The 15,106-nt window shown below is 65.9% G+C and overlaps 2 protein-coding genes across 2 annotated transcripts in view; both read right to left on the reverse strand.

Annotated features, from left to right (window-relative positions):
* Positions 1-1,474: 1,474 nt before the first annotated feature.
* FAAP100 (FA core complex associated protein 100) lies at positions 1,475-9,945 on the reverse strand. Its single transcript, XM_024554047.4, has 9 exons — positions 9,692-9,945; positions 9,454-9,572; positions 7,763-8,703; positions 6,487-6,643; positions 5,126-5,898; positions 4,871-5,007; positions 3,775-3,891; positions 2,544-2,630; positions 1,475-2,157 (listed from the first exon to the last, which is right to left on the reverse strand). Exons 1-9 carry the CDS (start codon positions 9,854-9,856, stop codon positions 2,026-2,028), a joined length of 2,628 nt encoding a protein of 875 aa, XP_024409815.3. The 5' UTR covers positions 9,857-9,945; the 3' UTR covers positions 1,475-2,025.
* Positions 9,946-12,557: 2,612 nt separating this feature from the next.
* NPLOC4 (NPL4 homolog, ubiquitin recognition factor) overlaps positions 12,558-15,106 on the reverse strand; it is a 38,815-nt gene continuing 36,266 nt past the window's right edge. Inside the window, exon 17 of the mRNA XM_053910430.2 lies at positions 12,558-14,346. Within this exon, the coding sequence (XP_053766405.1) occupies positions 14,189-14,346 (158 nt within the window). The 3' untranslated portion in view covers positions 12,558-14,188. The remainder of the gene's footprint in view (positions 14,347-15,106) is intronic.

Consider the following 15,106-nt stretch of genomic DNA (forward strand, 5'->3'; position numbering starts at 1 on the left):
GTCGGTGTGTCTCCACAGAGCATCACTGCTCCCAGCACAGGGGCAGGATCTTAGGGAACCCCGGAAGCACTTGGCGGTCAAACTACCCCCACAGTTCCCCACGACCCCCATGGATAGCGAGCCAGGGGAGAGGACCCTTCTCAGCTCAGGCAGCTGCCCCACTGCTGTCCAGAATCCCCCTCACCCCAGGAAAGGGGCTCTTGGGCCAAGCCCACCCCAGCTGTGCACAGAGGGCCTCACCCCACAGCTGGCTGCCGCCCCAGGCCAAGGTGGCTGTCGGGACCAGGTCCTGGCGCACCCACACACCTGCCCAGAGCAGCCAGCACCCAGAACCCCCACCCAGGCTGATGCCCCTTGGATGGGCTGGGTGACCTGGAACTTCTGAGATGGGAGGTGCAGCCCCTGGGATCGGTCAGGACTGTGAGGATGAGGGCGACAGGGGACGGGGGAGAGCTTGAGCGAAGGGCTGGAGCCCAGAGGGAGGGGACACGGAAGGGCAGACCTCACCTGAGGAAGAGGCCCTTCCCCCACCAGCCCAGCCCTCCGTTGGGGTCGGGAGCCCCTCCACTGAGTCCCAGGAGCGGGTGAAGCGCTCTGAGAAGGGGGCAGCAGGGAGGAGGTGTGAGGTGGGTGCCAGTGAAGACCTGACACCCAGGGCCAGGCTGAGGGAGGAAAGGGGCACGGAGGGACTTGGGGGCACAGGGCCTACTAGGTCTTTCCTAAGCCTCCCTGTAGCCCCTCCCCAGAGAACCCCTGGGCCCGGTCCCCTCCACCTAGGGACAAAGAAGGGCCGAGTCAGGGGCTAGGAGTCTGAGGAAGGCACCGGTTAATTTGGGGTGGCACACGGGGAACCCAGCCGTCCGGGAGACAGGAGGCTGCTGAGCTGCAGCCTGTGCTGCCCCCTGGTGGCGCCTGGGGAGGGAGGGAGGGAGGGAGGGAGGGAGGGTCAGGGCTGGAAGGCGGGAATCCCAGTGTGACGCTCCTGGGCTCTTTGACCGCAGGGCACCCAGGGGGGGCTCTCTCCCCACTGACCTCAGCCACTTCAACCGCCACAGAGGGCAGGCGGGGGCAGGCGGGGACTGGCTGCAGAGGGCGGCCCTGTGGCTGAGACGGGCTGGAGCTGCGAGTGGGGATGTGGCAGCAGGAGGCAGCCCACCGTCCCCTTCCCTGGCTGAGCCGCCCCAGGCACCACCCGGCATCTGTGCGCACCCAGGTCTCACACCGCGGCCAGGCCTGCTGAGGCTGCTACCCCGCAGCTCCTGCCCTGGCTGGCCCGCGTGTCCCGTCCCTCCTTTCTGGCCCCGCCTCAGGTTTACCAAGCCCCTCCCTTCATTCCCCGGGCAGCGCTTCACCCCGGGACCACAGAGCCCAGCATGGGGCGCACCTGGTACAGGGCAAGGGGCACCCAGGAATCTGGGTCCAAACCACTACGGGGGGAGGCGGGTAACAAAACCAGTGGAGGCAGAGTCAGCTCACAGAAAAGTCAGTTGAGGGGGCGGTGGGTCCCTCACAGAACCCCCCCCCCCCAGCACCATGCGACACCCAGGCATCACCTCCCCAAACAGGGACGGCATCAGCACCAGCGGCCCACCCCGCGCCCTGCCAGTGCTGGGTGTGGAGGTGGGGGTGACCTGGCCACAGGCCACCTGGAGCCCCCCTGCCCTCTCTGTGCTATGTCACGGGGAGCGCCCCAGCAGTGCAGGCGCAGGGCCAAGGCGTCCCCAGTGGGTGGCAGGCAGCTGTGGGGAGGTGGCACCTCCCTCCGGGCGCAGTGGCAGGCAGACCCACACCTGCCCCAGGTCCTGATCCCAGGTGGTCTCTCCCTGGCCTCCAAGAGCCACCCAGGCCACGCCACTCCGGCTCCGGGGTCCGGCCCAAAGTCCTGAGCTCCAGAGTGGAGCGGACGTCGCTGACCAACCCCACACCCTGGGGGACACTGCCCAGCAGCAACAGGATGAGGGTGGAGACAGGGGGCAGCCGTGGGAGGAGGGAAGGGGCTGGACGAGACGGGCGCTCTTGGGGCGGTCACAGCAGCAGGAGGCCGGGGCTGCGGAGCTGCCGGTACACCTGCAGCAGCCTCTCCGCGGCAGTGCGGGAGCCGGCCTCGTCCTCCACACAGAGCTGGTCGCGCAGGGTCCGCACCTCCCGAAGCAGTGCCTGCAGGGGACAGCGGGGGGCAAGAGCTAGGCCCCACCATCCCCCTGCGGGGCACCAGGTCCCTCCGGGGGACACCTGTTGTGTACCAACCCTACCTGAGACAGGATGAGGCCAGAAAACAGGTTCGTCTGTGCCCTGGAAGGGCAGGCCTCCCTGCCTGGCCCCTGAAGTCCCCTCAGGACGAGAGAGTGTGGCTTGGCTGAAGGGGAGCCCACCTCCCAGGGGACAGGAGGGTCCCAGCCAACAGCAAGGGGGGGGCCACAGACAGAAGTGACCGAGCCCACCCCTCCCCAAGTTCTGAGGGCAACACAGGAGCCTGGCCAGAGACAGTCCCCACTGTCGGGGCTGCTGGGGGGTTTGGGGACGGGACCCCCAAGGGGCCTCACCTCATGGCTGGCCTGGATCTGGTGCAGGTGCTGCAGGCAGAGGTCAGGTGGGCTGGAGCCCCGGGCGGCCTGCTCCACCACCATCCTCTGGGGGACAAGGAGCAGGTTACCAGGGGGTGACAGGCAGCACCAGGGGCTCCGGGCCCTCGTCCTCCGGCCTCGAGCTGGGCGGCCCCTTCCCTTCCCCTCCTCCCCCTGCACTGCAGGCATAGGTCAGCCCCGCTGCCCGCCACCCACAGAACCTGAGTGCCCCGCCCTTCACTTCAGGCCTCACTCCCGCCCCTGTGGGGCTGCTCCAGCGCGGCTCTCTAGAGGAAGCCACCCGCACCCCGGCTCCCAGGGGTCAGGTCCCAGCTCCAGACAGGCACAGAGAGCGAGGTCTCTGCTGCCTTGGGGGCAGAGCCCTGAGGAGACTTGGACCTGAGGGAAAACAGCAGGACCCCGAAACCCAGAGTGTCTCCCTGTCCTGCTCAAGGCCGCCTGCACCGCTGCCCTGGGGACCACCCTTCTGCCCGCAGGTGGGGACCGGCTGCCAAGCCTGGGCATGTGCAGGGGGCAGGAGCAGCTGGTCATGGCAGCGAGGTTGTCACCAGGGTCATGGCAGGATGGGGGCAGAAGTGTCACAGAAGGGTCACGGAGGCGCATGAGGTGGTCACGAGAGTCGCTGGCCTGGGCTTGTGCAGGTGACGGGTTGGCCAACATCAAGGATGGCCCTTAGCCCTCGTCAGAGCTCAGACTGTGGGTTCTGATTCTCGGGGAGCGGGGCGGGGGCCTGGGAGTGGACGCTGGTAAGTCCCTGGTGCAGACCCCACTAAAGGAAAGTCACCGAAATGGGTTGGTGGCGGCACGGCCCACCCCCGAGGAGAGGAGCCAGGCTGTGCCCAGCTGAGGGCACCATCGACAGACTTTTTCTGGAACATGCGGCTGGCCGGCCCCAGCCCCTACTCCCCAACAAAGATCAGGAGGCTCAGATGAGCCGACACCCTGTCCCGGGGCCTGAGCCCAGGGTGTCTGACCCCAGGGGCGGCCTCTGCTCAGCCAGCCAAGTGCAGGAACCTCCAGTGGACCCTGCTCACTTTCACCTGCTGACTCAGTGAGTCCCAGGCGCCCATGGGGGCTGCTGCCAGGAGGGCAAGCAGAGGACCCCCGCTGGCCTGCACACACGTGCACCTGGAGGCAGAGACGAGGAGGGGAACCCACCCGCCGCAGCGGCCCAGGCTGGGCAGCGCACCTGCATGCGTCCAATGAGGGCACTGTGCACCCCGCACACGCCGGCCAGAGAGCAGCTCTCCACCTGGATCTCCACAGCCTGGAGGGGCCCCACTGGGCACACGTCCGTCACGGCCACCTGTGACACAGGGGTAGCCCGAGTCCACCAACCACTCCCTGGCCTGGGCTGCCCCTCTACACTGTCCTGGACGAGACTTGGTGCTGAAGGGCACTCAGGCCAGGTCTCCCTGCCCAACAGCAATGCCCACCTGGAGAACCAGCCAGCCAACCCACAGCGAAGCGGCTCCCCTGCCCAGGAAGGGCCCTGTTCCCTACGGCACTCCTCCTGGAGCGAGGTGACGGCTGTGACTGGCCTGGACACCACTCACAGGCCCCCACACACCCGGGCCACCTGACAGCAGGATCCAGTACAAACACAGGGAGTGGGCAATCAAGGTCAGCCAAGGGCCCTCCCAGAGGTTTTGAGGACATGGAGCTGAGGAAGCACAGGACACCACGCAAGGCCTGCGGCCTGGGGACTCTAGGAAAGTCACTATCACTAGCAACTCTTCCTCTGGTGTCCGTGAGGTGTGTGTGGGCACCCACAGGGCCGAGGACCCTGCACCTCCCCACCTACCCCAGAATCCAGGCCCAGAGACACCCCAACCAGGCACCTGCCTGTTCTTGGCTCTTGGCTGACCGCAAAGAGCTATGCTGTGGGGAGCGGCCGGCTCCCCGAGGCTGAGGTGACCCCACCCCCCACCCAGGGGACGCATGTCCTCGCTGCCCAGCTACTCTGCCAGCCTCCACATGGGGACCTGAAGCAGGATGTGGTCCAGGCTGGTCGCCAGTTTGGGGAGGCAGGTGTGTGCATGACACGAAGTGGCCTCAGTGACGGGTGCAGCCTCCCGGCGACCTGTGCGGGCCCTGTGCCCCCGGGGCACTGGTGGTGGTGCCAGCAGCTTGGGGAGGTGGGGCCGTGCGTGTAGAGTGCTAGGCAGGCTGCGGCCCTGCCAAAGCCACCGGGGCACAGGAAGCAGGCTCCTCTCAAGCCAGACAAAGGTGCTCAGAGACCCCACTCTGAGAACAGCTGCCATTGAGGCCAACCCCCCACTTGCCTCGTGCACAGTGAGGCGAATGTCGGTGCCGTCTGGGGCCACGCCCTGGACAGAGGATAGCGCTCGGGCCCTCACGATGTCCACGGCAGCGTTCTCAGCGAGCAGCCACTGCAGGGTGGCACAGCACAGGGACACGCCTGATGGAGAGAGATGCAGGCCGCAAGCTTGGACGGATCCCAGGACAACGAGGAGGACCCTCCCGGTCCACAGGCCTCAGTGCCCCAGGCCAGAGCGAAGCCAGTCAGCACCACGAACCTGAGTACCTGTTCCCCCAGGCGGCTCTGAGCAGCTCTGCCGACACGGTGATGGCAGCCACGGAGGGGGGCAGGTACTTGGCCCTCAGAGACTCGGGTCCTGCCAGCTGGCTGCCGGGCCTGCGGCAAGCCTCCAGGAAGGTGTCCATGGGGTCGCCAGCGGGACCCAACGGCCCCAGGGCCTGTGCGTGGGGCACGGCCAGGCCAGGGAAGCGCAGGCCCTGCAGCAGGTCCACCGTGTGCTCACTCAGGGGCAGGCAGATGCCCCCTTGCCCAGGCAGGTTGTCAGGTGGGCCCCCATCCCAGGAGGTGTCCTCAAAAGAGCCCGAGGGGGCCAGGGCCCCGCCCACCACCTCCCTGAGGCTGCAGAACAGCGCACAGCACACAGTCACGGGCAGGTCCAGCACGCCGTCCTCACCCGGGCCCAGTGCCAGCGTCACCTCGCGCTGACTGCCAGGGCCGAGTTGGTCCACAGGGATGGTGTAGGTCACGGCCGAGCCAGCCACCTCTGTGTCTGAGGCCCGGGCGCCGGGGAGCACCTGGACGCACAGCGCCCAGCCCCGGCCCAGGTGGGGGCCGCTGCTGTTCTCCAGCAGGCAGGTGGCAGTCAGCACGTCCTGCAGCTCCCGGCGGCTCCAGGCGGTGGTGGTCGTGCACGAGACGGGCCGGGGGCCCTCCCGGTGGGACAGCAGGGCGCAACTCACATTCATGGCTTCATTGAGACACGTCAGGGCCCCGTTCCGCTGGTCGACGGCCTTCTTCAGGGCAGACGCTCTGGGAAGGGCAGACAGGGCACCGGGGAGGGGCGGGGAGTTGAGACGGAGGGCGCACCCCCGGCTCTGGGGTTGGAAAGAACTGGAACGTGGCTCCAGCAAGCACCACATGAGGAGCACCCGACTCGAGGAGCAGCTCTCCCGGTCCTGCCAGTGCCACCCGCAGCCACTGGGGCCAGGGAGCCTGCAACCCCCACCAGGGACATGGGAGCTACATGGTGCTTGTGCTGGGGTGGGCCTCCCCGCTGTGTCCCCACACTCGGAGTCGGCCCCTTTGCCCATCTGCAGCCACTGTGACAGCCTGAGAGTGGCCAGCACTATGGGCAGGACCCACACCCTCCAGGGCCAGGGCCGCAGGATGCTCGCTGGCCCCAGGAGGGTGGGTAAGGGCACGGGAGGAGGCGGCCCTGTGGAGAGAGTCTCCACAGCCTGTGCCAGGCAGACGGAGGCGGTCGGGGAACGCGGTGCAGGCCCCTTTCGTCTTCCGAGGGAGCCAGCCTTTTGTTAGCCACTCAGCATCTGGGGCTGTCACCAGGACCAGTGTCCACACCCAGGACACTGCCTCCCGAGGACGTCGCCAGCTGCTCACCTCTCAGAGACGGCGCCGATGCCACAGAGCAAATCCTTAATTTTCCGGCCAGTGTCCACTATGGTCCCTCTGGTGGGCCAAGGTGCCTCGGGGCTCTGCTCCAAGTGGCAGGTCATCAGGCGGCCTCGGGCAGACAGGGCCAGGAGCTCGGTGCCCCCTGAAGATGGACACAGGTGGGGGGCCGAGCTGCTGGGACAGCTCCCCCGACCCAAGACAAGCGCTGGCAGAAAACCACACCTAGGTGAAGGCCCGGGACGACGGAGCTGCCACATCCGTTACATACACACTCCACAGGGCCCTCCCTGGGAGGGGACGTCGGTGCAGTGGAGGTGGCACCGTGGTGGCACACTATACATGGACAGGACCACAAAGGGCCAAACAAGGACCCATGGGGGTCACTGTGTCAGCCGGGCACAGCTTGGCCCTAGCAGGTCACCCGGACACAGCTGCCCCGAGGTTTCAGGAGAGGAGTGAGGGCCTCGCTCTGGCTCCACTCGGCCCAGTGGCCCTTTCTGGGAGCCCGTGGTCCCTCTGGCATTGTCCCGCTCCCTCTGGCTCTGGGCAACCAGGGAGGGCTCCAGGAAATGGGGAGATCTGCCTACCGCCAAGCCCAGGACTGCCGAGGCCCTGAGTCCCGCCTATAAGGAGCAGACAGGCCTCACCCTGGGCTCCCGCGGGCTTTCCGACGCCCGGCCATCCACGTGGCCCTTCCCTGCAGTGGACAGCTGCCTTTCCCCTTCAAAGCATTTCTTTCACTTTGTTAGCATGGTGCGCCGTGTGCCTCGGGCTGACTCCTGGGCCATCTAAGAGGAACGGGCCATGGGCTTGCCCCCCAAGAGCACACACAGTCAGGGCCCCGGGAAGCCGCCCGCCCCCAGCCAGCCCAGGGTGGGCTCCCTGGCAGGGCCCACGGCGAGCAAAGGAGGCATTTCCTGGCCTTTAACGGAAATGTCAAGACTCAACCTGAACCCACTCAAATCACCCTGGGACGACCTGCGACATGAGACCCATCCCGGAAAGAGGCGCCTGCCCTGGCTCACTCAGGGCAGAGCCCACCCAGGCAGGGTGCACACACAGTCAGGCCATCCCTGACCCCCAGTCACAGCCCGTCAACCACGAAGCACCACCAGGTGAGCGTAATGCTGCCTGGTGGGGTTTCCAGTGCCCAAGGATGAGGCAGGGAGAGGACAACTCGCAGAGAGAGAGAGAGGACTGCCAAGAGAGGTCCCACTCATGCCCATATCTTTGGTTTTTGGGGTTATACAGTGGCTCTTACCTTCAGGGGACCTCGGTGACACTGAGAGGGTGACGACACTGCAGATGTTCAAGCTGGCTGGACACAGCAGAGAGGGCAGGCCTCCTGTGCCATCGGGCGGCACGTCCACCCCCTCCCCGAGCCAGGGGGCGCCTCCCCGAGCCAGGTCCACCAGGCAGAGGCCAGAGGGGGTGCTGTGGTACACGCGGCCCCCGCCGCAGGCAGCACAGAGCACGGGCCCTGGCAAGCAGTACTCCCGCAGCTCTGGCACCAGACTCCCGGCCTCGCCCCAACTGGCCTTGACAGCCAGCGTCCGGCCTCGGTGACCCAGTGCCACCAGGCAGTCACAGCAGGCGTCCTCCACGTCCTCAGGCAGTGGCTCTGTCCTCAGGGCCCCGATGAAGATAACAGGCTCCTCCAGGTGATGCAGAATCCTGACGAGGGCCTTCGGGTCGCCGGGGGCCAATCTGGAGGTGACCAGGGTCTTCAGGACTACACAGCAGAGCTGGCCATCTGGGAGGCCGCAGAGGATCACAGGTGATTCCAGGAGGGCGGCGTCGGGGCCGAAGAGGAGCCCGAACAGGGCCCCCTCCAGCGTGAAGCCCAGGGGACCCCTCTGGAGGCTGTGGGGGGCCCCGCAGCCTGGCGGTGACACACAGCACAGCACGGGGAGCAAGCGGGGGCCTTGGGGCTCCCCCAGGCTCCATGCTGGGGGGATGGAGGCGGACAGCTCCACCTCGCCGATCTGGCCCGGGAGCCTGGGGCCTGGCCCAGGATAAGGACATGCAAACAGCTGCACCTTCCACTGGGCAGCACCCTGGGCCAGCGTGATGAGCACACTGTCCAGCACAGTGAAAGAGCACAGCGTGGCGTCGGGGAGGACACAGGCGCCTGGGTCCACGGGGACGACAGGGGATGGGCACTCACTGTCCTCCTCATCCCCGTTGCTCTGGCTCACAGACCTCGGAGAAGACAGGGAAGTGTCAGTCACGATATTCACACACTGTCTCTTGGCAACCTGCTCCCAGACTGGCTGTGGGCCATTCACAGGGAGCAGACTCAGTGACCACCACAGCCCTTCAGCAGTGCGGGGAGGGCTCAGCAGGGATCGGCTGGCCCCAGGCACCTCCATCCTGCCCCTCTGGCTGCTCTGCTGGCCCAGGGACACACACAGAGCGAGGCTTCTGGGAAACGGTGAAAGCTTCATCAATGCGGGCCTGTCAGAGACTGAGGCCACCTTTACCGCAGGCACCAGACCTTCTCATGTCTTAAGTCAGAGTGAGCGGGCGCCTGTCCAGGCTCTTTGCTGGTGCCTGGGCCCCACTGGCAACATCAGTCTCCTCTTGGCAATGGCTCAGGGACCACAAAGACCCACCTCTGGGGAGTGTCAGGCCAGAGGGGACAGGACTACCAAGGCCAAGGGGGTAAGCCCTGCTCCTGGCGGCAGACTCATCCACCTGCACCCGGTTTACTCTGGACTTCTGCCAGCAGCAGCCTGCCAGGGGACGCAGGGGCTGGTGGTGGGCACGCCTAGGACTTCCGAGCTGGCTCTGAGCCCAGAGTCCCCTTGCGTCTCCACGGTAAGGGCTGGTGAGGGATCATCCTGACCCCAGCACGGGCAGACAGGTCGCACAGGCCACAGGCCGGTGTTTCAGGGCAGGGCCGGCCTCTAGAGCCACCGCAAGAGGTGCCGCCCAAGGACCCCTCCTCACCTATTCGCCTGGTCCAAAGACAAGCAATAGACGCCACTCCGGGCGCACAGAACGAAGAGCGCCCTGCGAAGGGCCAGGACCTCCAGGTGCCACACCTGACCGGGAAACCTATACACCGCCTGGGCGTGGGGGACAGAGGGTGTAGGAGGCTTTAGCTCCCAACAAACTCCTCGAAAGCGCAGGCCCCTCCCCGCTCCCCGCGCGGCCCCCGGGGCTGGGACACCGCCCCCACGCTCACAGTCAATTGCCTCCCTTCCGAGTCGTACAAGTAGACCAGCTCCCTCCCGGTGGACAGGAAGATCTCCGCCCCAAGACACAGCACACGAGGCTTGCCGGCCGCCAGGCCCCCGACCGGGAAGCTGAAGCCCGCCAGGTAATCCACGCGCGGCGCGAAGCCCGCCATGGTGTGAGCCCCTGCCCGGGAAGCGCGGGTGGCGCGGGAGACGCCGCTCCGCCTCCAAGCGCTCGTGCGGAGGTGGGCGGGGGCGCCGTACGGCCGTGACGTCACGGCGCGGGGGCGGGGCCGCGGCGGGAGGCGGGGCCGCCGCGCTGCTGCCGCCTGCCGGGTAGTGCGGTCTGCACTCTAGCCTCGGCTCGCGGTTTCGGAGGCGCACCGCTGCGACAAAGTTAGGGGACACAGAGCAGTTTAGCCAACGCGGGAAACCCGGTGGCCTCCCCTCGCACCCAAGGACCCCTAAACCCCCCGCCCGTTCTCCACGCGGCCCGAGGCGCCTGCTTGGGGGTGCCTGGCGGGTCCGCAGCATTTCCCACGCCCATTCAGGTCCGGCACCAAGTCCCGCTCCCTTCGTGTGCCTCGGAGTCAGGCAGGCACGCGGGGTTCCCCCTAAGGCTTTTTTCTAGGGTTTAGGGAGCACCTGGATGCTGTGGGGTCCTGGAGAGGCAGGCACTGTCAACTCTTGCCACGGCCACAGCCAGTGGCTCTGGGCCTAGGGTTGGGTCCCTCTGACTGGCTGAGCCCAATGTAGACGGAAGTGCCTCTTCTTCCCGTGCCTGGACTCGAGCTGTGTGTGGGTGTGTGGGTTTGAGGGGACAATGGCTCAGGGGCAATCACCAGCCATCAGCCTGGGGCGGAGAGCGATGGCAGGCAAGTCATCTCTGCCCCCACCAGACTGCTTCCTCCCCTGTCCTCCAGGGCTTGGGAGAGATGCTGCCCAGGAAGGAGCCCAGAGCTTGCTTCGAGCAACTCAAGAGATCCAGGGCACCCTGCAAGGTGCCTGCAGACGCCAGCCACACCCCTCTCCTTTAAGGAGCCAATGGGACAGTGCCCAAGGCCACCCAGGAGAGGCACATGGGGGGCATGGCCAGGCATGGCATGGTGAAGGGGCCCAGCTGCCAAGTACTTTCTGGGCTTGGAAGCTAAGCTGGCGTCGGGGAGGCTGCTGAGCCTGCCAAACACAAAGAACCAGTAGCCAAAATCTCACGCCTCATCAAGGGGGTTGGGCACTGCAGCCAGGGGCGGCAGAGGCAGCCCGACTGCCCCTGGGTACCAGGATGGACACAAGGTGCAGCATTTGCAGCGTCTGCCCCTCTGCTTCCTGGTCCGTGGGCGTGAAATGCATCCGGGATGCCGGGACAGGGAGGGCCACAGGGCAGAAGCAAGACCAACTGCCACTGGGCCCCATGCTTTCCAGTGATGTCCCGCCCAGCCCCTGCAGGCTCACCAAGCCTGTGAGCAACAGACCCACCCTCCCACACAGGGTGGGGGGAAACGTCCCTCCCGACACTGTGGGGCAGGTGGCTCCTCCACCCAGATCCCTTCTGCTGGAAGCCAGCAGACTCCTGGCCCCCAGCCCAGGCAGCACGAGGACTCACTGGCATCGCCAGCCCACGCAGACGTCAAGGGGCCTTGAGTGCTGAGCGGGGAGGTGAGATGTGAGCAAAGGGCTACAGTGGGGCTCAGACACCCGAAGGGCCTGTGCACGGCCGTGCAGGGAGCACACTCCTGGCCAGCAGCCTGCGGGTGGTCAGCAGTCTCTATGCGACTTCGGCAGCAATACAACCTTCCTGGGGACGAGTTACAGCCCCACTCAGGGAGGAAGCAGTGAGTGCAGGGAAGCTTCAGGCTGTGCTGGGCGCGGCCCCCAGAGCACATGGGCAAGGAAAGTGGGGCAGGACCCCGGAGTCCTGTTTCTGAGCAGGACACTCCCATTTGCTTGATGTGTTGGGGGAGGCCAAGAACCTCCTCACGTCAAGAACCTGAGACGTGCCAGCACTGCTGCCACACCTGACCTTGGGAGCTGTCAACTGCGAGTCCCAGCTGTGGGCACAGGGCCTTCAGGACCTGGCAGGGGGTTTCCACGCCTGCTAGGAAGCAGTTGCCTGAGGGAGTGGCGCTTAGCAGTGCGCATGAGGGCTGGCACAAAGCCAGACAGGGCCACCCAGCCAGTAGTGTCACCTGTGGCCCGTTCCCCTCTGTGGAGCTCCGCACTTCATCCTTTACCTGCTACTTGGCCACATACACCTGTCCCAGCAAGCAGAGGTCCTGGAGCAGCCACGCGGGTGGGTGGCAGACAGGACAGGCACTGGAGGGAGGCCAGGCGCCCAGGAGCCTGGGCAGGGGCAGTGGGGTCCCTTCCCCAGTGGTCCAGACCTGACCCAAAGGCCACATGAACTGGCCCTGCAGACAGGCGCTCAGTGCACAGGGAGGGGCCCCAGGGCCAGAATGACAGGGAAGGCCGGTAGCGCTTCAGGTGCTTTTATTAGACCCACCGCAGGGCCAAGTCCAGGCAGCGCTGAGCCGCCCAGGCCACCACAGTGCAGTGCCGAGTGGCGAGGAGCAGGAGCACCAGGCAGGAGCAGGCTGGTTGGAGGTGGCTGGCAGTGTTCACCTGGACAGGTGCACACTCGGGCACCCCTCTCTGGGGTGCGGAGCCTGGTGGCAGGAGAGGGTGTGTCCAAATGAGGGCAAGTGAAACAGGGGGCTGGGGGGCCCCCTTCCCTGTTCAAGAGGAGGTGGCTGAGCTGCCTGGGCTGAGCCCGCCAGCAGGTGGTCCCCACAGACCCTCCCGCCAGGCTCTGGCTCTCTTTGGACAATGGAATAAAGTGCATTACTGAACAAAGAGTGACTCAAAACCAGAAGCGGAGAAATCACAATGCTTTTTCTTTAGCTAAAAGACAAATGGAGACAGACGAGATTTGTGGGTGCCAGGGATGGAGAGTGACGAGGCTGTGGTAGGGAGGGAGCTGGCTGGCGGACAGGGCAGGAGCTCGCTGAGGAGCCCCTGGGGGGCAAGGTCGCAGAAGCGAGGTGGAGCACAGGGCTGCCCACAGCCTCGCATCTGGGGGCAGGTTGGGGCTCCGGGCAAAGCGCTTGCTAGGAGTGCCACCAGACAGTCCTCCGCAGGTGGATGTGCTTTGGACAGGCTGCCCCGGCCAGACCCGACCTGATTGGCTCCTGTTGCCAAGAGCAGACAAGTCTGCACTGCTGGACCTGGAGGTGTCTGACAGAGCCCTTGCCACCACCGAAGCCAATACCCAAGCGCTCTCGTGCACAGCCTGAGGAAAAGGGGGCCCTCAGGCCTGCCCCAGCCCCAGGGCAGACCTGAGGTCCCTAAGCGGCCTGTGTCTAGGCCGGCCTCTCCTGCGGAGCAGCTCAGAGATCCGGTTCTTGTTAAGGCAAAGAGGCATCAGCGTGCCCACAGGTCCCCGGGGCAGGGCCCAGCCAGAGAACATGTGGAGGCCCCACAGCACACGACCTCTGTCCTGGGATGGCCTGGACCTCACCATCAGCACAGCAGCCACCTTCCGGCCCACCTGTGAGCTACCACAGGCCCCTCAATGGCCACGCCACTGTGCAGGGGCCAGGGCAGGCAGACTGTGTGAGGGGCAAAGGGACCAGAGCTTCTGGTCCTGGACAACCCAGTTCACCCCACACAACCCGGTCAGCAGCCTCGGCCCTCTTGGGGGGGCGCCCGCCTGGCGGGAGCCACCGCTATACTCCGGGTCAGGGGCTCATTTCTGCGGCTCCCGCAGCCACGCAGTCTGGCAGAAAAATCTCAGGCACTGAGGTTTACTTCCACGGAGACCTGACTGTGGGCCCCCACCCCCACTCCCCACCCTGCACACACCCACAGGGGCTCACTAGAGGGAAAAAGTGGCAACTAGTCTCTCTCACTCCCCTTTTATGCAGTTTTTATCTCAAAAAAAAAATAAATAAAAGTCTCCGGGGCAGGAATTACTGATAACTGTTATTACAACCAACGCCGACTCCAAGGTCCCACCTGGACGTCAGCTGAGAGCAGGACAAGGGTGGGCGGCAAAGAAACTGCAGACCAAGCAGACAGAGGCCGGCGAGCCTGTGGCCACTCACGTTGCCACTGGACGCTGGCTACCGAAGGAGAAAAAGTGGCCCCGCAGGCAGGGTCTGCCCCAGGGCAACAGGGCACAGAGGCCAGCAAGAGCCCCAACCACAACCAGGGGAGGGGCAAGAACAAACAGCATCCAGAAAGGAGGAGAAGCCGGCGGCAGCAGCAAGCACCCTGCCTCCTCTGCAGGCGGACACCTGGAGGCACCTGCAGGGGCTGCCCTGCTCCTCCGTGAGGAGCGTGCTTTCAGCTGGAGAGCTCCAGCCCAGCTCCGTTCTTCAGGGAAGCCTGGTGCTGAGAGGCTTTGTGAGCCAGAGACCCCAGGGCAGCCACCCCCGCCCTGCCCTCCAGGGCTGCCCACCGTGGGGCACGGCTCCACGGCCCTGGCGTCAGAGAGGGCAGGGGTGGCCCTAGGTCCTGGGCAGGCTGCACATCTCGCAATGGCCGGTGCCCGGCTGGTTCATGAAGGTGCAGTGCTCGCAGGCCCACATGGCGGCCGTGGTGGCGTGCGAGGAGCCCCCGACGGCTCCGTACTCGTGGAGGCCCGGAAGCTGCACCCCGACTGTGCCTGCAGGATGGGAGAGAAGCAGCTCTCAGTATTTCTGCACAGAGAAGATGCTCCGCCCGTCTGGACTCTACATCACTGCCTGGTGAACCGTAAAAGCACCTGTCCCGGGCTGAGGCGGCCCAGGGACCCCCGCTGCGGGTGCCCTGGTCATACCCAGAACCCCACTGAACACAGCTGCTACCGGCCGCACTGCACCCGGTCACCCTGCAACAGAGGCTGCTGCCAGCACTGCCTGCGACGCCCGTCCCCTCGGGGTGTGTCCAGTTCCGAGCCACGTGAGTGAAGTCGCACCAGCGCTCTCGCACAACTCTCCGGTGAACACCTGGGTGCGGGCCTGCCAGGCCTGCGCTCACTCTCACAGGCATGCGAGGGCCCGGTGGGCCTCGTCACAGCCTCTCAAATGCGCAGTGGCACCGCCTTCAAACCGCGCCTCCTCGACCACCTGTGCCGCTGGCCTGGCCGTCACTCTGTCCTTCTGTGCAAAGTCGGAGTCTTGCCCGTCCTCACCTGCGCTGCTTATTCACTGGCCCCCACCGTGCCGCATCCTCTACCGTCCTGTGCCGCGCCACGACGCGGTCAACGAGGACCCCACGTGAGGTGGCGGTCTCAGAGGTTACGAGGGAGCTGACAATTTCCCACCACCTGTGACACCACAGCCAGCATCACTTGGGAGGACAACACACCTCAGGCGTTGACGCTGGTGCAAGCAGGCCTGCTGCGGACTTAGCGTGACCTGGTTGTGCGCCGTGAGTCCCGAGTC

The sequence above is a fragment of the Desmodus rotundus genome, chromosome 9, assembly GCF_022682495.2.
Source record: "Desmodus rotundus isolate HL8 chromosome 9, HLdesRot8A.1, whole genome shotgun sequence".
NCBI classification, from domain to species: Eukaryota; Metazoa; Chordata; class Mammalia; order Chiroptera; family Phyllostomidae; genus Desmodus; species Desmodus rotundus.

Excerpts from the sequence above, each read along its gene's own strand:
- FAAP100 (XM_024554047.4), bottom strand. The coding sequence starts at position 9,856 with ATGGCGGGCTTCGCGCCGCGCGTGGATTACCTGGCGGGCTTCAGCTTC. Across the intron at positions 3,892-4,870 it reads TTCGCCTCACTGTGCACGAG|GTGGCCGTGACGGACGTGTG; the intron begins GCAAGTGGGGGG and ends CCTGTGTCACAG. Across the intron at positions 2,158-2,543 it reads AGATCCAGGCCAGCCATGAG|GCACTGCTTCGGGAGGTGCG; the intron begins GTGAGGCCCCTT and ends TGTCCCCTGCAG.